The 23243-nt window shown below is 49.1% G+C and overlaps 2 protein-coding genes across 2 annotated transcripts in view; one reads left to right on the top strand and one right to left on the bottom strand.

The window, feature by feature from the left end:
• Positions 1 to 23243, top strand: part of LOC141060255 (uncharacterized) — a 288426-nt gene that overhangs the window by 128586 nt on the left and 136597 nt on the right. The gene's annotated exons all lie outside the window — the stretch shown is intronic.
• Positions 1 to 23243, bottom strand: part of LOC141060241 (uncharacterized) — a 42872-nt gene that overhangs the window by 7830 nt on the left and 11799 nt on the right. The window contains exons 2-3 of the mRNA XM_073556472.1: positions 1755 to 1852; positions 1466 to 1556 (exon numbers count right to left, since the gene is read on the bottom strand). Of these exons, the coding sequence (XP_073412573.1) occupies positions 1466 to 1556; positions 1755 to 1852 (189 nt within the window). The remainder of the gene's footprint in view (positions 1 to 1465; positions 1557 to 1754; positions 1853 to 23243) is intronic.

The raw sequence follows: 23243 nt of genomic DNA, 5'->3' as shown, positions 1-23243 counted from the left end.
GTGTCCTTGAGGCCAATGGAATGGAGCATAGTGAGGAGGAGCTGATGATCCACAGTGTCGAATGCTGCAGAGAGATCCAAGAGAATTAGCATGGAGTAATGACCATTTGGTTTAGCTGTTAGTAGATCATTAGAGACTTTAGTGAGGGCAGTTTCAGTAGAGTGTAAGGAGCGTAAACCGGATTGGAGAGGGTCGAGAAGAGAGTTATCAAAGAGATAGCGGATAAGATGGGAGTGGACCAGGCGTTCCAGGAGTTTAGAGATGAAGGGAAGATTAGAGACAGGTCTATAGTTAGCGGCACAGTTTTGGTCGAGGGATGGTTTTTTAAGTAGTGGATGTATGATGGCATGCTTAAATGAGGAGGGAAAGATACCAGAAGAGAGAGAGGTTAAATATTTTAGTTAGGTGAGGGGTGACAGCAGGGGAAAAGGACTGGAGGAGATGTGACGGAAATGGGTCACTGATGCAAAAGGTTGGGCGAGAAGATTCAAGGAGCCTGCTTACTTCTTCTTCTGTTACTGGTTCAAAATCAGAGAGTGAGCTAGGTGCAGTGGGGGAGGGAGGACAGTGCATGGTATGAGGTGATTGGGAGATAATTTCCTGTCGAATCTGGTCAATTTTTTCTTTGAAGTAATTGGCCAGATCGTCAGCTCAAAGCTCCGTGGTTGGGGCCTGGACTCTTGGGTTGAGTAGAGAATGATAAGTGTCAAAGAGACGTTTCGGGTTATTGGACAGTGAGGTGATGAGGGTGTTGAAATAGGTTTGTTTGGAGAGGTGAAGGGCAGTGTTGTATGTTCTAAGCATAAACTTATAATGGATGAAATCTTCGTGTAGATTGGATTTTCTCCCCAGACGTTCGGCGCACCTGGAGCCGCTGCAGGAAACGTGTTTGCAGGGTGTGCCAGGGTTGTCGCCATCTGTGTTGTGGTGTTCTATTTATAGGAGGTGCAAATTCATTCAGGGCAGTTTGAAGTGTTTCATTGTAATGCTTCAATGCAGAATCAGGACATGAGAGGGAGGAGATAGGGGCCAATGAAGACTGCAAGTTCTTCATAAGTTTCTGGGTGTTAATGGCCTGTATGTTTCTATAAGTCTGGACAGTGGGGGTGACCTGAGCAGCCTGGCAGTTCTTTATAGAGAAGATTGTGGTCAGAGAGCAGGAGAGGGGAGTTTGCGAAATCATCCACTGCACAAAGAAAATAATATTGCTCCCCATTTCAGGAGAGATTGTGCAGTAATCTAAATTCCTTAGGATCAAAAACAATGTAATTGGTTGTAAGTTCTATAGAAAAGGGCTTTCACTGCCCAAAGTCATGTGAACAGTTTTGGGTGGAGGAGAATGTTGTGGTCTAGAGGCAAAATGGTGATCATGGTAAAACGGCCGGACTACACCACCGATAAAGCAGCCACAGCCGGTGACTGAGAGGAATCTGTGACGTCTCTGCATTCAGTGGTTACTACTCACCTGGGTGGTCATATGTGGGAATCTCCTCTTTACACCGCTCATCACCCCTCACATATGTCTCTGTAGTGTTAATATGGGTCAGATCTTCACCCTGAAACAAATATTGTAAAAGTCACAGACAGATGGAGAAGTCCCATCTATGATCAGCTCTAATCCTGCCATCTCCACCGTTCTCATTACACAAGTATAAAACATATAATACTGGGGGATAAAACAAGACTGAGCACAAGACCTTCACAGCCGTCTACACATCATAGGGGAGATCTCCTGACACCTTCTCTCCATCTACCTGATGATCCTGAGGAGCACTGGGATCTTCTTGGTTACAGTCCTGTGGAAGAAGAGGATGGGGACATCTCTCTGGTGTTGTCCTCTTACTGGATAGATCTGGAGGAAACACATACAGGGACTGAATTCATTCTCTACATACAGATAATTATAGGCCGTGTGTATTTAGTCCTGTCTATTACCTGGAGATGTGAGGGGCTGGGGAACCTCCATTATGACGTTCTTGTACAGATCTCTGTGTCCTTCTAAATACTCCCACTCCTCCATGGAGAAATAGACAGCGACATCCTGACACCTTATAGGAACCTGACACATACAATGATACCGTCATCCTCCTGATCCCTTCATAGTGTTACTGTATAATGTCCCAGCATTCCCAGCAGTGTCACCTCTCCAGTCAGCAGCTCAATCATCTTGTAGATGAGTTCTAGGATATTCTGGTCATTGATGTCCTCATGGATCAGGGGGTGAGGTGGAGGCCCCGTGATTGGGCTCAGGGGTCTTCCCCATCCCTCAGACACAGGGTCCTGACAGCGATCACTAGAGGTCTTCTTCACCACTGTGTAATCCTAGTTATGGAGAGACACATTAATAAATCTCACTCCAGACATTTCCAGAGTCCTCACCTCTCCAGTTCTGTCCATCTGTTATTCCCATAGATAAGAATGATGTAATGTGACGTCATCAGAATCTCTCACCTCTCCAGTGAGACGGAAGAGGATCTCTAGGGTGAGGTGTAATATCCTCTCCGCCATCTTGTCTCTGTCCATATCCATCCTTGATGGGTAAATCAGGAAAATTCTCTTTTGTAGAAGATCTTCACTGAGAGGATCCGATATTGTAGAGACCTGAATGAGAAGATGATCCGATGTAACATCATAAGAATCCTGTGTAATAATACAATTACTGGAGATAATAAGGGAAACATATGAGGAGATTTATTATCTTACAGGGTTTAGTTTTCTCCCCTGACATCTACTAATAAAACCTATATATTTAGGCCACTGACAACAAGCAGTTTCCTCCTCGGAGTCGGCAGCTGAACACGTTCCTCATAGACTCATCTTCCGTAACGCTAATTCTCGTCTCATTACCGACACTGGAATCGGCATTAGCAATACTGCAGGAGAGATTCATTACACGCGACATGAGAAATAACTCCTTCATGATGAGGACGACATCTTCATCTTCTACTGCGGCTCTAGAGACAGATTTGGCCAGAGTCGGTCACTGACTCCATCCCCACTGGCCGTCTATATGAAGGTTTCCCGGCTTCCCCGCACTGTAATCTTCAATAATAATAATAATCTTTATTTATATAGCGCCAACATATTCTGCAGCGCTTTACAGTTTAACAGTTTCAAAACACAAGTCATAAGTAACAACGTTAACAATAAAATAATTAAAGCAAAATAAGACGAAATAAGATGACCCTGCTCGTGAGAGCTTACAATCTACAATGAGGTGGGGGAGATACAAAGTACAGGTGTGAATTTACAATTGTATATTTACAATGAAGGTCCAGCCATCTTGAGGGAGTGAAGGATGGATGGAGATAGTGAATGGGCTACACAAGCACACTCACACATAGAATGACTTTGATTAGCGAACGTGATAAGCCGCTCTGAACAAAGGTGTTTTGAAGGAGCGCCAAAAACTATGCAAACTGTGGTTAGTCCTAATTTCTTGGGGTAGAGCATTCCAGAGTATAGGAGCAGCACGGGAGAAGTTCGAAGTTCAAGAAATTCGAAGTGCACCTGAAGAAACAGAGGAATGGAAACATGTGACCCAGAGAAGCAAGAGGATCAGGAGGCAGTCAGCACCCATACTTCTCAGGAACCAGTACCAGGCTCTCACGCAGGAAAACGATGAAGATATACATCAGGATAAGACTTTGCCCACAAACAGCAACCTTGTACGCCTTCAGAGTCCTCCTGGATGGAGAAAGAAGAACGTTGTGAAGAAGAAACAGAGACTGGTGGTCATGGGGGATTCCCTGTTGAGAGGAACAGAGGCCGCTATCTGCAGACCGGATATAACTTCAAGAGAAATGTGCTGTCTTCCAGGTGCAAAAATTAAAGATGTGTCTGACAGGATATCAGGATTCTTCAGACCTACAGATGACTACCCATTCCTGCTACTACACGTGGGGACAAATGACACCGCAAGAAACGACCTGGAAACCATCTGCAGAGACTTTGAAGACTTAGGCAAGAAAGTGAAAGAACTGGGAGCGCAGGTGGTCTTCTCTTCCATCCTCCCAGTGGATGGCCATGGAACAAGGAAGTGGAATAAGATTCTGCAGGTGAACAACTGGCTACGTCGATGGTGCCGTCAGCAACGATTTGGATTTATGGATCACGGATTGAATTACCTTTACGATGGACTACTTGCTAGAGATGGGGTGCACCTTACGAAGTCTGGAAAACATGTATTTGGAAGTCGCCTTGCTACACTTGTAAGGAGAGCTTTAAACTAGAACAACAAAAGACCAGAAAAAGCCATACACCTGACAAATGCTATTGAGAACTCTGCTATTAGAAGTGGAAAGGAAGAACAAAGACAAAAGAATTTAATTAATAAAAATATTGGAGAAAGAGAAACCAATCACAAACTAAAATGTTTCTATACTAATGCACAAAGCATGGGCAACAAACAAGGAGAATTGGAACTACTAACACAGGAAAAGAAATATGATGTCATTGGAATCACTGAGACTTGGTGGGACAATACACATGATTGGAATACAAGACTAGAAGGATACAACTTATTTGCAAGAAACAGAATAGATAAACGAGGAGGGGGTGTCACATTATATGTTAGAAACGCGTATATCTGCACAGAGATTGAAGCTTCAGAGACTGGGAGTTCTGTGGAAACTGTTTGGGTAAGAATACAAGGACAGAACAATGGAAAGGACACCATTGTAGGCATTTACTACAGGCCGCCTGTGCAAGCTGAAGATATGGATGAACTCTTTATGCATCAAATGGCCAAGTTCTCCAAAAAATATGACATAGTTGTCATGGGAGATTTCAACTATCCAGACATATGTTGGGAATCTCTCTCAGGCACAACTAACAGGTCAAGGAAATTCTTATCCTCTCTTGCTGACAACTTTATCTTCCAAAAGGTAAGGGAGAAAACAAGGGGAACTGCTACCTTGGATTTAATCCTTATAAACAGGGAGGAAATGGTTGAGGAGGTAAAAGTGGCTGGGACCCTAGGAGGTAGCGACCATGCTATTTTAGAATTTTGGATAACTAGAGGAGGAAGACCTGTGAAGACTCAGACGTCAAGGTTAGATTTCAGAAAAGCAGATTTTAAGGGATTCAGAAAGAGAATTGGAGGGATCCAATGGCTGGATATCATTAAAGACAAAAATGTCCAGGAAGAATGGGAAATCTTGAAAAATGAAATTCTCAAAGCACAATTGTTAACAATTCCGAAAAGAGGGAAGAATAGGAAGCATTTAAGGAAGCCAGGATGGATGAACACAGAACTTAAGCACATGCTAAAAAGGAAGAAAAAATGTTTATAAAATGGAAAGAGGGAGGCATATCTAAAGAAGAATATAATGCTGTCTGCAGAACCTGCAGGGCACAAATCAGATTATCTAAAGCTGACAATGAATTGAGGCTTGCAAGAGATGTCAAAAGCAATAATAAAGGATTTTGGGGATATGTCAAAAGTAAAAGAAAAGTCAAAGATGCTATAGGATTTTTACAGGATGAAAATGATGAAATGGTAAGACAGGATGTTGAGAAGGCCGAGCTTTTAAATTCCTATTTTGCATCTGTTTTCTCTCAGAAAGGAAATGTAACATCAACTGTTCTTCACTGTCCTATTAAGGGAATAGAAGAATCCAGGATATCTATAAACAGAAATATAGTGAGGAAACACTTAGCTAACCTAAATGAATTCAAGTCTCCAGGTCCAGATGAATTACACCCCAGAGTACTGAAGGAGATAGCAGAAGAAATTTTTGAACCCCTCTCCATAATCTTTGAAAATTCTTGGAGAACGGGAGAAGTCCCAGAAGACTGGAGAAGAGGAAATGTTGTTCCTATCTTCAAAAAGGGGAAGAAGGTGGACCCAGGCAACTATAGGCCGGTGAGTCTGACTTCTATACCAGGAAAGATCTTTGAGCAAATTATTAAACATGTATGTCAGTACCTGGATAAGAATGAAGTGATTAAACAGAGTCAGCATGAGTTTGTAACTAATAAGTCATGTCAGACTAACTTAATTTCCTTCTATGACGGAATCACTGATTGGGTGGATCAAGGAAATGCTGTAGATATAGTATATCTTGACTTCAGCAAAGCATTTGACAAAGTATCTCATACAATCCTTATTGAAAAAATGACTAAGTATGGAATGGACAAGGCAACTGTTAGGTGGATTCATAACTGGCTTAGTGATCGGACCCAAAGAGTGGTCGTAAATGGCTGCACATCCAGCTGGAAGAATGTCTCAAGTGGGGTACCACAGGGCTCTGTCCTGGGCCCTGTATTGTTCAACATCTTTATCAATGATTTAGATGAAGGAATTGAGGGTAAACTGATTAAATTTGCTGATGACACAAAGCTAGGAGGGATAGCTAATACTAGAGAAGAGAGAGAGCGGATTCAAAAAGATATAAATAAACTGGAGAAGTGGGCAGCAACTAACAGAATGGTTTTTAACAGGGAAAAATGCAAAGTACTACATCTGGGCAATAAAAATGAAAAAAGCATATACAGAATGGGAGGAATAGGGCTAAGCAACAGCACATGTGAAAAAGACTTGGGTATACTAATAGATCACAGACTGAATATGAGTCAACAGTGTGATGCAGCAGCAAAAAAGGCAAATGCAATTCTAGGACGTATTAACAGAAGCATACAGTCTAGATCACGTGAAGTCATTATTTCCCTCTACTCCTCTTTGGTCAGACCTCATCTGGAATATTGTGTCCAGTTTTGGGCACCACATTTTAAAAAAGACATCAACACACTGGAGCAAGTTCAGAAAAGAGCGACCAGAATGGTGACCGGTCTGCAAACCCTGTCTTATGAGGAAAGGTTGCAGGATTTGGGAATGTTTAGTTTGCAAAAGAGAAGACTGAGAGGAGACTTAATAGCTGTCTACAAATATCTTAAGGGCTGTCACATTGTAGAAGGATCAACTTTATTCTCATTTGCACAAGGTAAGACTAGAAGCAATGGGATGAAACTGAATGGGAGGAGACACAGATTAGGCCAATTTCACACTTGCTTTTTTTTGCAGCGCGTTTTTCCCGCAAAAAAACGCATTGAAAAAACGCATACAAAAGCATACAACTGCTGCGTTTTTTTCAAGCATTTTTATGAGCATGCATGAAAAAAACGCGTTTTTATGCGTTTGTATGCGTTTTTAGTGCGTTTTTACCGCGTTTGCGTTTTTTCCAAACATTAGGTGGCCCCTCACACTAACCCAAACCATGACTTTACTAACCCTAACCCTAACCCTGACCCTAACCCTGACCCTAACCCTGACCCTAACCCTAACCAAACCATACTTAACCCTAACCCAAACCCTAACTAACCCTAACCCTGACCCTAACCCTGACCCTAACCCTGACCCTAACCCTAACCCTTAACCAAACCATACTTAACCCTAACCCAAACCCTAACTAACCCTAACCCTGACCCTAACCCTAACCCTGACCCTGACCCTAACCCTAACCCTGACCCTAAACCCCCTTAACTAACCCTAACTCTAACCCAAACCCCTAAATTCCATGGTTAACAAAAAAAACCGCATGTGCAAAAAAACGCATACATAAGCATGCCAATGCGCACATATGCGCACCCATAGACTTATAATGGGTGTCTTGCTGTAAAAAAAAGCATTGCGCGCGCATGCGTTTTTTTGAGGCAGGTCGGACGCCCAAAAACTGCAACAGGATGCATTTTGTGCGCCCGAGCGCATACCGCAAAAAAACGCATGCGCGGAAAAACGCGTACAAACGCATGTGTATGCGCACATAAGCGCATCCCATGCAAAGTATAGGAAAAAAAAACGCATGCGCTATTTAGCGCTAAAATACCGTGAAAAAAAACGCAAGTGTGAAACCAGCCTTAGATATTAGAAAAAACTTTTTGACAGTTAGAGTGATCAATGAGTGGAACAAGCTGCCACGAGAAGTGGTGAGTTCTCCTTCAATGGATGTCTTCAAACAGAGGCTGGACAGCCATCTGACTGGGATGATTTAGCGAATCCTGCTTTGAGCAGGGGGTTGGACCAGATGGCTCAGGAGGTCCCTTCCAACTCTGCGATTCTATGATTCTATGATGTCTTGGAGTCGGGAGTGGGAGGTACGGATTAGTGCAGAGGTTAGTCGAAAGTCGTTTGCAGAGCGCAGCGATCGGCTAGGCCGATAGAAAGAAATGAGGGAGGAGATGTAGGGGGGTGCCGCACCATGGAGAGCTTTGTGGGTGAGAACAAGTACTTTGAATCGGATCCTATAATGAATGGGCAGCCAGTGTAATGACTGACGAAGAGCGGACACGTCCGAGTACCGATTAGCCAGATGGATGACACTGGCTGCTGCATTAAGTATGGACTGGAGAGGGGATAGTCGAGTGACGGGGAGGACAATTAATAGAGCATTGCAGTAATCCAGGCGGGAGTGGATCAATGCTACAGTGAGGGTTTTTGTTGTTTCCATGGTGAGAAAAGGGCGAATTCTAGAGATGTTCTTTAGGTGTAAGCAGCAAGAGCGGGCAAGAGATTGTACATGGGATGTGAAGTAGATATTGGTGTCAAACATAACACCCAGACAGCATGCCTACTGCAGGGTTGTTATTGTGGTACCACCCACGGAGAGGGAAATGTCAGATTTAAGGGAGGTTAGTAGACGGCGAGAGCAGAAGAAGTTCAGTTTTAGAGAGGTTGAGTTTCAGATAGAGAGTGGACATGACGTTGGAGACTGCGGACAGTCACTGGCGTTCTGTAGTACAGAGGGGGAAAGGTCGGGGGAAGACGTACATAGTTGTGTGTCATCAGCATAAAGATGGTACTGAAAGCCAAATCTGCTGATGATCTGTCCAATTGGGGCCGTGTAGAGAGAGAAAAGAAGGAGGCCAAGGACTGAGCCCTGAGGTACCCCGACAGCAAGAGGAAGAGGAGATGACGTGGAGCCAGAGAACAAAACACTGAAGGAGCGGTCAGAGAGATAAGAGAACCAGGAGAGTGCAGTGTCCTTAATGCCTAGTGACTGGAGCCTAGAGAGTAGGAGATGGTGGTCAACAGTGTCGAAAGCTGCAGATAGATCGAGAAGAATGAGCAGAGAGTGGTCACCGTTACGTTTTGCTGTCAGAAGGTCATTGGTCACTTTGATAAGTGCAGTTTCAGTCGAATGTAGGGGGTGGAAGCCGGACTGTGAAGGGTCTAGAAGGGAGTGAGTGGAGAGGTAACGGGTAAGGCGGGAGTAAACTAGGCGCTCCAAAAGTTTAGAGATGAAGGGGAGATTGGAGACTGGTCTGTAGTTGTTTGTGCAGGATGGGTCGAGAGCAGGTTTCTTTAGTAATGGAGTAACAATGGCGTGTTTGAAGGAGGATGGGAAAATGCCCGAGCAGAGGGAGAGATTAAAGATTGTAGTTAGGTGGGTTGTGACGACTGGAGAGAGAGACTGGAGGAGATGTGAGGGCATGGGGTCAGTAGTGCATGTAGTCGGACGAGAAGAAGGGAGGAGTCTGGAGACTTCTTCTTCTGTGATGGGATCAAATGTGGAAAGTGAGCCAGGGGAGATGCAGGAAGGGATGGGAGTCACAGCACTTGGTGGTTGGGAGCAGATTTCCTGACGGATATTATCTATTTTTTCTGTAAAGTGGGAGGCCAGGTCATCAGCACAAATGTCTGTGATAGGGGCTTGTGCTTTTGGCCTGAGGAGGGAGTGAAAAGTGTCAAAAAGTTTCTTGGGGTTGTTGGCTAGTGAGGAGATCAGGGTGGTGAAGTAGGTCTGCTTGGCGAGGTGAAGGGCAGCGTTATAGGTTCTTAACATAAATTTGAAGTGGATGAAGTCTTCTGGTATGAGGGTTTTTCTCCATAGGCGTTCAGCACTCCTAGAGCATCGCTGGAGAAGTTGAGTTTGTGATGTGAGCCAGGGCTATTTTACTCTGTGTTTGGAGGTTCTGAGGGTGAGGGGAGCTACTTGGTCAAGGGTGCTTCTAAGCGTGTCATTGTAGTGATGAACAGCCAGATTAGGACAGGAAAAAGAGGAGATAGGGGACAGTGATGAGTGTAGGGAGTCTGAAAGTGTCTGAGGGTTAATGGCTTGTAGATTTCTGACTGTGTGGGAGGTAGGAGTGAGCTGGGGTGAGCGAGGATTTGTGAGTGTGAAGGAGAGAATGTTGTGGTCAGAGAGTGGAAGCGGTGAGTTATTTAGGTGGGAGATTGAGCAGAGCCGGACAAAGACCAGATCAAGGGTGTTACCGTCCTTGTGTGTCTCAGAGGTTGAAAGCTGCGAGAGGCCTAGAGAGGTGGTTAGTGATAGAAGCTGGGATGAAGATGTGGAAGTAGGGCTGTTAATGGGGATGTTGAAGTCTCCCAGGATGAGGGTTGGAAGTTCTGAGGACATGAAGTGCGGCAGCCAGGCTGAAAAGTGGTCAAGGAAGTGGGTGGGTGAGCCTGGGGGCCGGTATATGACCGCTACCCTGAGGGAGAGGGGACGGAAGAGCCTGATAGTGTGGACCTCAAAAGGGAATAAGAGTGATGGAACTGGGGGGGATGACCTGGAAAGTGCATTGTGGGGACAGGAGTATGCCGACTCCACCACCATGTCTGTTTGTGGGTCTCGGGGAGTGAGAGAATTGTAAGCCACCGTAGGAAATGGCAGCAGGAGAGACAGTGTCAGAATCCTGAATCCAGGTTTCAGTGAGGGCCAACAGATTAAGAGAGTTGTTCAGAAAGTAGTTGTGTAGGAAAGGAAGCTTGTTACAAGCAGACCGTGGATTCCAGAGGGCACAATTAAACTACTTCATCCTAAATGTGAGAGGGAGCGCTATCGAAAGTCCTTCCTTCCTGCTGCAGTTAGGCTGTATAACCAGCACTGTCCAAAACGGAGAACGACCCAAACAGTGAACTGATAGATCCAAAGTTGTGACAGTCCGGTTACATTTTTTTTTTTCCCCCGTATATGTACCTACCTACTGTCAATGTAATGCCTTTATGCATCTGTATCTGTACTTGTTCCTGCCTTGCTACTGTAATGCTCTGAATTTCCCCATGGTGGGACGATTAAAGGATGATCTTATCTTATGATCTTAAAAGATGGAAATGAGGGAGTGCAAGTAAAGTTAATAAGATTATTATGGTTTCGATATGAGGTAGGGTAGGGGTTGAGGTTGGGGGATGGTGGACCAGGGTTGGGGGAGATGTCCCATGAAATCAGTAGGAGTAGGAAGATAAAGAACAAATAGTTGTTGGAATTGTAAGTAGTTATTTTCTGTGATGTGTTTGGGCAAGATGGGCTAGGGTTTCTCAGGAAGGTGAGGAGTACATGTGAGCTGTACATGGGAAAGGGAAGTATAGAGGGGCTGATGTGTACGAGTCATGATGGAGGGGGGATAGGGTGGTGAATGTGGATGGCAAGGGAACACAGGAGGATAAAAATAAAGCGCATGGTTAAAGGGGAGAGCAAAGTGTGGGTTACCTGACTCCTGCCCTGACTAACTGCCATGTATAACTGCCGTTTTGCTGGATGCTTAGCTTATGTGATGCTTTGCTTATGGGATGCTTGCGTGCTGCACCCCACACTTTATAGTGAAGGGACAGGAGTGAGGGCCTGTGCCAAGGAGCTACAGTCTGAGGAAAGGGCTAAAAAGCCTTCACTAGACCCCTGTACAGCTGTATAATGAGGCCCAGGCTTTATAGTGAAGGGACAGGAGTGAGGGCCTGTTCCCAGGAGCTACAGTCTGAGGAAAGGGCTAAAAAGCCTTCACTAGACCCCTGTACAGCTGTATAATGAGACCCAGGCTTTATAGTGAAGGGACAGGAGTGAAGGCCTGATCCCAGGAGCTACAGTCTGAGGAAAGGGCTAAAAAGCCTTCACTAGACCCCTGTACAGCTGTATAATGAGGCCCAGGCTTTATAGTGAAGGGACAGGAGTGAGGGCCTGTGCCCAGGAGCTACAGTCTGAGGAAAGGGCTAAAAAGCCTTCACTAGACCCCTGTACAGCTGGATAATGAGGCCCAGGCTTTATAGTGAAGGGACAGGAGTGAAGGCCTGATCCCAGGAGCTACAGTCTGAGGAAAGGGCTAAAAAGCCTTCACTAGACCCCTGTACAGCTGTATAATGAGGCCCAGGCATTATAGTGAAGGGACAGGAGTGAGGGCCTGTTCCCAGGAGCTACAGTCTGAGGAAAGGGCTAAAAAGCCTTCACTAGACCCCTGTACAGCTGTATAATGAGGCCCAGGCTTTATAGTGAAGGGACAGGAGTGAGGGCCTGTGCCCAGGAGCTACAGTCTGAGGAAAGGGCTAAAAAGCCTTCACTAGACCCCTGTACAGCTGTATAATGAGGCCCAGGCTTTATAGTGAGGGGACAGGAGTGAGGGCCTGTGTCCAGGAGCTACAGTCTGAGGAAAGGGCTAAAAAGCCTTCACTAGACCCCTGTACAGCTGTATAATGAGGCCCAGGCTTTATAGTGAAGGGACAGGAGTGAGGGCCTGTTCCCAGGAGCTACAGTCTGAGGAAAGGGCTAAAAAGCCTTCACTAGACCCCTGTACAGCTGTATAATGAGGCCCCAGCTTTATAGTGAAGGGACAGGAGTGAAGGCCTGATCCCAGGAGCTACAGTCTGAGGAAACGGCTAAAAAGCCTTCACTACACCCCTGTACAGCTGTATAATGAGGCCCAGGCATTATAGTGAAGGGACAGGAGTGAGGGCCTGTGCCCAGGAGCTACAGTCTGAGGAAAGGGCAAAAAAGACTTCACTAGACCCCTGTACAGCTGTATAATGAGGCCCAGGCTTTATAGTGAAGGGACAGGAGTGAGGGCCTGTGCCCAGGAGCTACAGTCTGAGGAAAGGGCGAAAAAGCCTTCACTAGACCCCTGTACAGCTGTATAATGAGGCCCAGGCTTTATAGTGAAGGGACAGGAGTGAATGTCTGTGCCCAGGAGCTACAGTCTGAGGAAAGAGCTAAAAAGCCTTCACTAGACCCCTGTACAGCTGTATAATGAGGCCCAGGCTTTATAGTGAGGGGACAGGAGTGAGGGCCTGTGTCCAGGAGCTACAGTCTGAGGAAAGGGCTAAAAAGCCTTCACTAGACCCCTGTACAGCTGTATAATGAGGCCCAGGCTTTATAGTGAAGGGACAGGAGTGAGGGCCTGTTCCCAGGAGCTACAGTCTGAGGAAAGGGCTAAAAAGCCTTCACTAGACCCCTGTACAGCTGTATAATGAGGCCCAGGCTTTATAGTGAAGGGACAGGAGTGAAGGTCTGTGCTCAGGAGCTACAGTCTGAGGAAAGGGCTAAAAAGCCTTCACTAGACCCCTGTACAGCTGTATAATGAGGCCCAGGCTTTATAGTGAGGGGACAGGAGTGAAGGCCTGTGCCCAGGAGCTACAGTCTGAGGAAACGGCTAAAAAGCCTTCACTACACCCCTGTACAGCTGTATAATGAGGCCCAGGCATTATAGTGAAGGGACAGGAGTGAGGGCCTGTGCCCAGGAGCTACAGTCTGAGGAAAGGGCAAAAAAGACTTCACTAGACCCCTGTACAGCTGTATAATGAGGCCCAGGCTTTATAGTGAAGGGACAGGAGTGAGGGCCTGTGCCCAGGAGCTACAGTCTGAGGAAAGGGCGAAAAAGCCTTCACTAGACCCCTGTACAGCTGTATAATGAGGCCCAGGCTTTATAGTGAAGGGACAGGAGTGAAGGTCTGTGCCCAGGAGCTACAGTCTGAGGAAAGAGCTAAAAAGCCTTCACTAGACCCCTGTACAGCTGTATAATGAGGCCCAGGCTTTATAGTGAGGGGACAGGAGTGAGGGCCTGTGTCCAGGAGCTACAGTCTGAGGAAAGGGCTAAAAAGCCTTCACTAGACCCCTGTACAGCTGTATAATGAGGCCCAGGCTTTATAGTGAGGGGACAGGAGTGAGGGCCTGTGTCCAGGAGCTACAGTCTGAGGAAAGGGCTAAAAAGCCTTCACTAGACCCCTGTACAGCTGTATAATGAGGCCCAGGCTTTATAGTGAAGGGACAGGAGTGAAGGTCTGTGCCCAGGAGCTACAGTCTGAGGAAAGAGCTAAAAAGCCTTCACTAGACCCCTGTACAGCTGTATAATGAGGCCCAGGCTTTATAGTGAGGGGACAGGAGTGAGGGCCTGTGTCCAGGAGCTACAGTCTGAGGAAAGGGCTAAAAAGCCTTCACTAGACCCCTGTACAGCTGTATAATGAGGCCCAGGCTTTATAGTGAAGGGACAGGAGTGAGGGCCTGTTCCCAGGAGCTACAGTCTGAGGAAAGGGCTAAAAAGCCTTCACTAGACCCCTGTACAGCTGTATAATGAGGCCCAGGCTTTATAGTGAAGGGACAGGAGTGAAGGTCTGTGCCCAGGAGCTACAGTCTGAGGAAAGGGCTAAAAAGCCTTCACTAGACCCCTGTACAGCTGTACAATGAGGCCCAGGCTTTATAGTGAAGGGACAGGAGTGAGGGCCTGTTCCCAGGAGCTACAGTCTGAGGAAAGGGCTAAAAAGCCTTCACTAGACCCCTGTACAGCTGTATAATGAGGCCCAGGCTTTATAGTGAAGGGACAGGAGTGAAGGTCTGTGCCCAGGAGCTACAGTCTGAGGAAAGGGCTAAAAAGCCTTCACTAGACCCCTGTACAGCTGTATAATGAGGCCCAGGCATTATAGTGAAGGGACAGGAGTGAGGGCCTGATCCCAGGAGCTACAGTCTGAGGAAAGGGCAAAAAAGACTTCACTAGACCCCTGTACAGCTGTATAATGAGGCCCAGGCTTTATAGTGAAGGGACAGGAGGGAGAAAAGTGGGGAAAGGAGCAAGAAGAGTCGGACTGCCCATCACTAACCTGCAGAGCCGCACTCCACATATATGGCTGCTCTGTGCACAGGACCTGTGATGAGGTGACAGGAGGGGAGGAGTCAGGGGTCACATGATCAGGGGACTCAGTGTGTGCAGGACTCTGCTGTGCTGGTTGTCATCCTGCTGGATGAAGGGAACTTATGTAAGACCTATATATTTAGGCCACAGACAACAAGCAGTTTCCTCCTCGGAGTCGGCAGCTGAACACGTTCCTCATATACTCATCTTCCATAACGCTAATTCTCGTCTCATTACCGACACTGGAATCGGCATTAGCAATACTGCAGGAGAGATTCATTACACGCGACATGAGAAATAACTCCTTCATGATGAGGACGACATCTTCATCTTCCACTGCGGCTCTAGAGACAGATGTGGCCAGAGTCGGTCACTGCCTCCATCCCCACCGGCCGTCTATATGAAGGTTTCCCGTCTTCCCCGCACTGGAATCTTCTCTCACGTTAGATCTCAGCTCTGAGTCACACACAGAAGTTTGAGGCTTTTAGAAAAGATTTTTTGTTTCCACAAACACAACGGACAGAAATGATCTGATCCCAAAGTCTCCATGTACAGTGATTTATGGGGATTATTTCTGGCCTTAGGCTTTCCTATATTACAAGATGGATGTGAAGACTTTTCTGCCCAATGATGATATGACTATTCTCGGAGTGACGCCTTTATAACCAGATAATAGTATGTTTGCAGCTTGCAGAGCACAGCGGCTCCTTCTTCAGGCGGCTGTAACAATCCAGTCTCTCTCAGCACTGACAGCTTCTATGGCTGCTCTGGGGAGAAAACTATTTTTTGTGGTAAAATGTAATTATTTTTTTCCTCATCGCCCATTGGTATAAAATACTGGGAGAAAGATGAGTAATTGAGAGGTGGCGGGTGTAACATGGCGCCTCTTATTGGGGGCTCTGATAATGTGACCCCCTAACACCATAAGAGCAGACTCTGCCCTGTCAGACGGCGCTCCTTCCCTCCTGAGGAGTGTCCGGCCCCTTATGGGGTATCGGCGCTCAGGGGAAATTGTGGAACAAGTGGTTTCTGTTTTCTCCTCTTCTCCCGTGTGATAATTACAGACTTGGGGACAGAGCGACATTTTAGTGGGAACATTTCATTCCTCCGCTCAATGTTACACAATTCTGTGACCCCCTGAGGGTTAATAATCCTCCCTGCCCCCTAGATGAGTCCCCAGAGGTGGAGGGGGTAACATGGGGCCACTTGTGGGGTCTCTGCTGTTCTGGTGTCAGAGCTCTTCACAGGTCACACGGCGTCCGCCGTCTATCCCAGCCACAATGGCGCCCCTTCCCTCCCGAGCCTGTGGGGTATCGGCACTCAGGAGACACGGCGCACTGTGCGGCCTCAGCGCTCCTGTCACCTTTAGGACAATGATACATTTGGGGGAAAGTCACATTTCTGTGAGGAAAACAGGAAAATTGTCATTTCTTCCTTCCACATTGCTGAAATTCCTGTCACACTGTCCGAATTCAGAGATTGTCCTGTCAGAAAGGAGAAGACAGGGAGCGAAAGGGTTAATAGGACTCACAGGAGGAACCGGCCCAGAAAGCAGAAGGTGCAGGAGCGTCTGCCACATATATGACTGCTCTGTGCACAGGACCTGTGATGAGGTCACAGGAGGGGCGGAGTCAGGGGTCACATGATCAGGCGCCTCAGTGTGTGCAGGACTCTGCTGTGCTGGTTGTCATGGTGCTGGATGAGGGGAAGTTTCTGTGTGGGGTCAGGAGGGGTTTACAGGGTGGATGTAGCAGAGCCGTGTGTGTGCGAGGTGTACGGAGCGGAGCCGTGTGTGTACGAGGTGTACGGAGCAGAGCCGCGTGTGTACGAGGTGTACGGAGCGGAGCCCTGTGTGTACGAGGTGTACAGAGCAGAGCCGTGTGTGTATGAGGTGTACGGAGCGGAGCCGTGTGTGTGTACGAGGTGTACGGAGCGGAGCCGCGTGTGTACGAGGTGTACGGAGCGGAGCCGCGTGTGTACGAGGAGTACGGAGCAGAGCCGCGTGTGTACGAGGTGTACGGAGCGGAGCCGTGTGTGTACGAGGTGTACGGAGCAGAGCCGCGTGTGTACGAGGTGTACGGAGCGGAGCCCTGTGTGTACGAGGTGTACAGAGCAGAGCCGTGTGTGTATGAGGTGTACGGAGCGGAGCCGTGTGTGTGTACGAGGTGTACAGAGCGGAGCCGCGTGTGTACGAGGTGTACGGAGCGGAGCCGCGTGTGTACGAGGTGTACGGAGCGGAGCCGCGTGTGTACGAGGTGTACGGAGCGGAGCCGCGTGTGTACGAGGTGTACTGAGCGGAGCCGCGTGTGTACGAGGTGTACGGAGCGGAGCCGCGTGTGTACGTGGTGTACGGAGCGGAGCCGCGTGTGTACGAGGTGTACGGAGCTGAGCCGCGTGTGTACGAGGTGTACGGAGCGGAGCCGCGTGTGTACGAGGTGTACGGAGCAGAGCCGCGTGTGTACGAGGTGTACGGAGCGGAGCCGCGTGTGTACGAGGTGTACGGAGCGGAGCCCTGTATGTACGAGGTGTACGGAGTGCAGCCGCGTGTGTACGAGGTGTACGGAGCGCAGCCGCGTGTGTACTAGGTGTAAGGAGCGGAGCCGCGTGTGTACGAGGTGTACGGAGCCGCGTGTGTACGAGGTGTACGGAGCGGAGCCTCGTGTGTACGAGGTGTACGGAGCGGAGCCGCGTGTGTACGAGGTGTACGGAGCGGAGCCACGTGTGTACGAGGTGTACGGAGCGGAGCCGCGTGTGTATGAGGTGTACGGAGTGGAGCCGCGTGTGTACGACGTATGCGGAGCCGCGTGTGTACGAGGTGTACGGAGCGGAGCCGCGTGTGTACGAGGAGTACAGAGCGGAGCCGCGTGTGTACGAGGTGTGCGGAGCCGCGTGTGTACGAGGTGTACGGAGCGGAGCCTCGTGTGTACGAGGTGTACGGAGCGGAGCCGCGTGTGTACGAGGAGTACGGAGCGGAGCCGCGTGTGTACGAGGTCTACGGAGCGGAGCCGCGTGTGTACGAGGTGTACGGAGCGGAGCCGCGTGTGTACGAGGTGTACGGAGCGGAGCCGCGTGTGTACGAGGTTTGCGGACCTGCGTGTATACGAGGTGTACGGAGCGGAGCCGCGTGTGTACGAGGAGTACGGAGCGGAGCCGCGTGTACGAGGTGTACGGAGCGGAGCCGCGTGTGTACGAGGTGTACGGAGCGGAGCCGTGTGTGTACGAGGTGTACGGAGCGGAGCCGCGTGTGTACGAGGTGTACGGAGCGGAGCCGCGTGTGTACGAGGTGTACGGCGCGGAGCCGCGTGTGTACGAGGTGTACGGCGTGGAGCCGCGTGTGTACGAGGTGTACGGCGGTGGAGCCGCGTGTGTACGAGGTGTACGGCGGTGGAGCCGCGTGTGTACGAGGTGTACGGCGCGGAGCCGCGTGTGTACGAGGTGTACGGCGCGGAGCCGCGTGTGTACGAGGTGTACGGCGCGGAGCCGCGTGTGTATGAGGTGTACGGAGCGGAGCCGCGTGTGTACGAGGTGTACGGAGCGGAGCCGCGTGTGTACGAGGTGTACGGAGCGGAGCCGCGTGTGTACGAGGTGTACGGAGCGGAGCCGCGTGTGTACGAGGTGTTCGGAGCGGAGCCCTGTATGTGGAAGGTGTACGGAGCAGAGCCATGTGTGTACGAGGTGTACGGAGCAGAGCCGCGTGTGTACCAGGTGTACGGAGCGGAGCCCTGTATGTGGGAGGTGTACGGAACGGAGCCGCGTGTGTACGAGGTGTACAGAGCAGAGCCGCATGTGACGGGAGTATTCTCCAGAGCAAGGAGGGACAGCAGGCCTGGGAACTATCCAACAGATTCATTGACCAGAAAACAGGAACAACATGAAGGTAATTTGCAGAGTCCCAAAATAAGTCCACAGGAAACTGATTTGGGGGCACCTCCCGACAATCCTTGTGCCAGGTCACAAAACCATAGTCCTTTAAGAGTCCCAGAAATTCACCACGATCACACAGGGGCCAAGGCTTCCTCAGACAGCCTTGTCTTTCTCTTTCAGCATCCAACTCACATCTGACTGAGTTGCTCTGAGTTGCTCTGCTCCTGGATCAGCCCATGTGTGTAGTGGAGGAGGGTTCCACTCCTCCTATGCAATGGTTTGGCCCACAGCAAGGCACCACTGTGTCTACAAGGATTTGCACTGAAAGTAGTCCTCTGCTTACTAAACAATAGCTAATCTCTCCCAATCTGTTGACCAAGTTAATTACATTATAGTCTCAGGAATGAAGTCAGGTTAGTTACAGCTAATAGAACCAGAGAACAATTACACACATCACATGGCATTGCAAAGCATTGGGGGGAAGGGAAACATGGCTAACACAGCAAATGCAAGCAGAGAACAGTTACGTGGCATATTATACAAATACAGGACAGGGAAAAATATATACATCATGACAATCCCTTCCCCTCCCAATTTGTGTACGTACTAGGGACCTCTACAGGTCACTGGTTAAGTACACACAGGCATGGCGTAACTTACATGTGGCTTCATGCAGCCACGAATTGGCATCCTAGCTTTCCCACATCATTGCCCAGGAGAACAGCTGCAGGCAGACCACCCATCACCCCAACCACACATCGCCTGACCCCAAAACCAAAGTTCAGATCCATAGTGGCTGTGGGATTAGTCCTCCATTGTCCACCAGCCAGTTCAATGACAATCCCAGGCCCTCTATGGATTGCCTCAGGCCGAACCACTCGTGGATCAGCCAGCATGAGGAAAGCCCCTGAGTCACAAAATCCAACAAGTCTTTGTCCATCCAGCACGACCTCCTGCAAGTGCTTACCTCGATGAGCTGAAGTCGTCATAGCTGCGGGTCGCACACCATAAACTCCTAGTGGTGCAACATGGGTGGGTGAGGCACTAGGCCAGTCCTCATGTAGTGGTGACACGTCTTCCTCCATGGCACTTGGCTGTACATAATTAATAATATGATTGGGTACAGGATCAATCCTCATTTGAACAGCTGGGCAGGAGGCTTGCAGATGCCCCGGCTGCCCACATCGATAGCATCTGTGCTGTGTCTCACTCCATCCAATGCGTCCTCTTGGGCGAGGAGTAAGGGAACCTGCCGGTCGGCTCCCACCTGAAGGTGCTGTAGGGGGTTGAGGACGACTCCTCCATGGGCTGGCTGGACATGAGGCCTGCAGATGCCCCGGATGCCCACAACCATAACACCTGCGCTCTGCTACTTCCTCTCCTCGTCGTATTCCAGAAGGCGCAGTAGAAGCAACAGGAGGCACATTAACACAGGTATCAACACGAGGTGGTGGCTCAGAGGAACGGGGAACAATGGGGACAGAAGAACTGGGGGCCACCGGTGTTGTGGAGCAGGTAGGCCTCTCTCCATCCTCCAACAGAACTCTCCACTGAGGCTTGATGGTGAGATCCTCATCAGCGAGAGTTGCAGCTTCTTCCACTGTAGCAGGTTTCCTCTCACGCACCCATTCCCTGATCTCAGCGGGGCACTGGGCAAAAAATTGTTCTTTTAGGATAACCTGGAGACAGGTGTTCCAGGTTAAGGCCTCCTCTGCCTCCAGCCAGCGATTACATATTTGTTTGAGTTTATGGGCATACATCTTGAAAGACACTTCCTCATTACAGGCTAAAGTACGAAACTGGGTCCTGTAAGTGTCTGGGGTCACAGCATAATGTTCTAGAACAGTCCGTTTAATCTCTGCATACTCACAGTTCCACCGAGGGTCCATAGCTCTATAGGCTGCGGCAGCTCCACCCTCTAAGAGCCCCACCAGATGTCGGACGCGCTCCCTTTCCGGGACTTCCATTAATCAACACTGATGCTCAATGTCCTGGAAGAAGCCCTCAATGTCACCGGAAGCCTCATTAAACGGCTTGAAGTCTTTGCGGGACACTCTGGGGAGTTCCCTCATGGGGGATGCTGTGGGTACAGTCTGTCTGGAGCTTCTCGCTGCCTCCAAAGCGATCTCCCTCTCCAGCATTGCCCTCTGCCCCTCTAGCAATGCCCTCTCCTCCATCCTGCACTGCCTCTCCTCGGCTCTGCACATGACCTCCATCTTATATTCTATGGAGACCTCTTCTCCCAGCAAGGCCATCTCCTCCTCGTACCACACAACCCACTGACTTTTTTGGGTATTTACCTCCGGCTGCCGTCTTTCCTCTCTTTGCTGTGAGGATCCTTCCTCAGCATTGTCTTGCAGGCGAACTGCTTCCAAAGCCTCAATCAGCTGCTCCTTGGAGAGTCCCTTGTAGCTGACTCCCAGTTCACGGGCCTTTGTTTGTAGGTTCTTCGCAGTCCAGTTCTTGTACTCTGAGGCTCTGGTTCCAGAAGTTGATGGGCCGTTGTCCTCCATTTCTTCTGCTCTGATCCCACCGCTGCCAACCAGTTTGTGACGGGAGTATTCTCAAGAGCAAGGAGGGACAACAGGCCTGGGAACTATCCAACAGATTTATTGACCAGAAAACAGGAACAACACGAAGGTAATTTGCAGAGTCCCAAAATAAGTCCATAGGAAACTGATTCGGGGGCACCTCCCGACAATTCTTGTGCCAGATCACAAAACCATAGTCCTTTAAGAGTCCCAGAAATCCACCACGATCACACAGAGGCCGAGGCTTCCTCAGACAGCCTCGTCCTTCTTTTTCAGCATCCAACTCACATCTGACTGAGTTGCTCTGAGTTGCTCTGCTCCTGGATCAGCCCATGTGTGTAGTGGAGGAGGGTTCCACTCCTCCTATGCAATGGTTTGGCCCACAGCAAGGCACTGCTGTGTCTACAAGGATTTGCACTGAAAGTAGTCCTCTGCTTACTAAACAATAGCTAATCTCTCCCAATCTGTTGACCAAGTTAATTACATTATAGTCTCAGGAATGAAGTCAGGTTAGTTACAGCTAATAGAACCAGAGAACAATTACACACATCACATGGCATTGCAAAGCATTGGGGGGAAGGGAAACATGGTTAACACAGCAAATGCAAGCAGAGAACAGTTACGTGGCATATTATACAAATACAGGACAGGGAAAAATATATACATCATGACACCGCGTGTGTACGAGGTGTACGGAGCGGAGCCGCGTGTGTACGAGATGTACGGAGCGAAGCCATGTGTGTACGAGGTGTACGGAGCAGAGCCCTGTGTGTACGAGGTGTACGGAGCAGAGCCCTGTGTGTACGAGGTGTACGGAGCAGAGCCGCGTGTGTACGAGGTGTAAGGAGCGGAGCCGTGTGTGTACGAGGTGTACTGAGCGGAGCCCTGTGTGTACGAGGTGTACGGAGCGGAGCCCTGTGTGTATGAGATGTATGGAGCGGAGCCGCATGTGTACGAGGTGTAAGGAGCGGAGCCGTGTGTGTACGAGGTGTACGGAGCGGAGCCGTGTGTGTACGAGGTGTACGGAGCGGAGCCCTGTGTGTACGAGGTGTACGGAGCGGAGCCCTGTGTGTACGAGGTGAAATGTTTTAAACTCAAATTTTTACATTTCACAGAGAGTAAAATGGAGCCACAATTTACACAGAAATTTCTCCCAAACCTGAGGTCAGGAATGACTGCACACGGCCGGGCTCCAATGGCGAGAGTCACTGTTTTGCTGTGTAAGGAGCGGAGCCCTGTGTGTACAAGGTGTACGGAGCGGAGCCGTGCGTGTACGAGGTGTATGGAGCGGAGCCGTGTGTGTACGAGGTGTACGGAGCGGAGCCGTGTGTGTACGAGGTGTACAGAGCGGAGCCGTGTGTGTACAAGGCGTACGGAGCGGAGCCCTGTGTGTACGAGGTGTTCGGAGCCGAGTCATGTGTGTACGAGGTGTTCGGAGCGGAGCCATGTGTGTACGAGGTGTACGGAGCAGAGCTGTGTGTGTACGAGGTGTACGGAGCGGAGCCTTATGTGTACGAGGTGTAAGGAGCGGAGCTGTGTGTTTGCGAGGTGTACGGAGCGGAGCCCTGTGTGTACGAGGTGTACGGAGCAGAGCTGCATGTACGAGGTGTAATGTTTTAGAATCCAATTTTTCAATTTCACAGAGTAAAATGGAGCCACAATTTACAGAGAAATGTTTCCCAAACCTGAGGCCAGGAATGACTGCACACGGCCGGGCTCCAATGGGGACAGTCACTGTTTTGCTTTTGGAGCACTAATTTGGCAGTTCTCGCTTGTGGGGGCCAATTGTAAAGTCCCCGATGATTGTGGACAACATACAACCCCCTAAAGTGACCCCATTTCAGACCCTGTACCCATCAGGAAGTCATCTAAGGGTGTAATGGGCATTTTTATCTTACAGGTGTCACTGATTTCTTTACCACTTGCTGTGAAGATAATATGACATTTGTTCCGAGGTGCAGCACAGGTGGGGAAACATCTGAGTGGGCTCCTAACCAGGTGTTATGGTGGTCCCTCTCA

Source organism: Dendrobates tinctorius, unplaced genomic scaffold (genome assembly GCF_039654945.1).
Source record: "Dendrobates tinctorius isolate UK_male_01 unplaced genomic scaffold, ASM3965494v1 ptg000233l, whole genome shotgun sequence".
Taxonomy (NCBI): domain Eukaryota; kingdom Metazoa; phylum Chordata; class Amphibia; order Anura; family Dendrobatidae; genus Dendrobates; species Dendrobates tinctorius.
The sequence above is the reverse complement of the archived record's forward strand: the minus strand, read 5'-3'. Positions and strand labels throughout refer to the sequence as shown.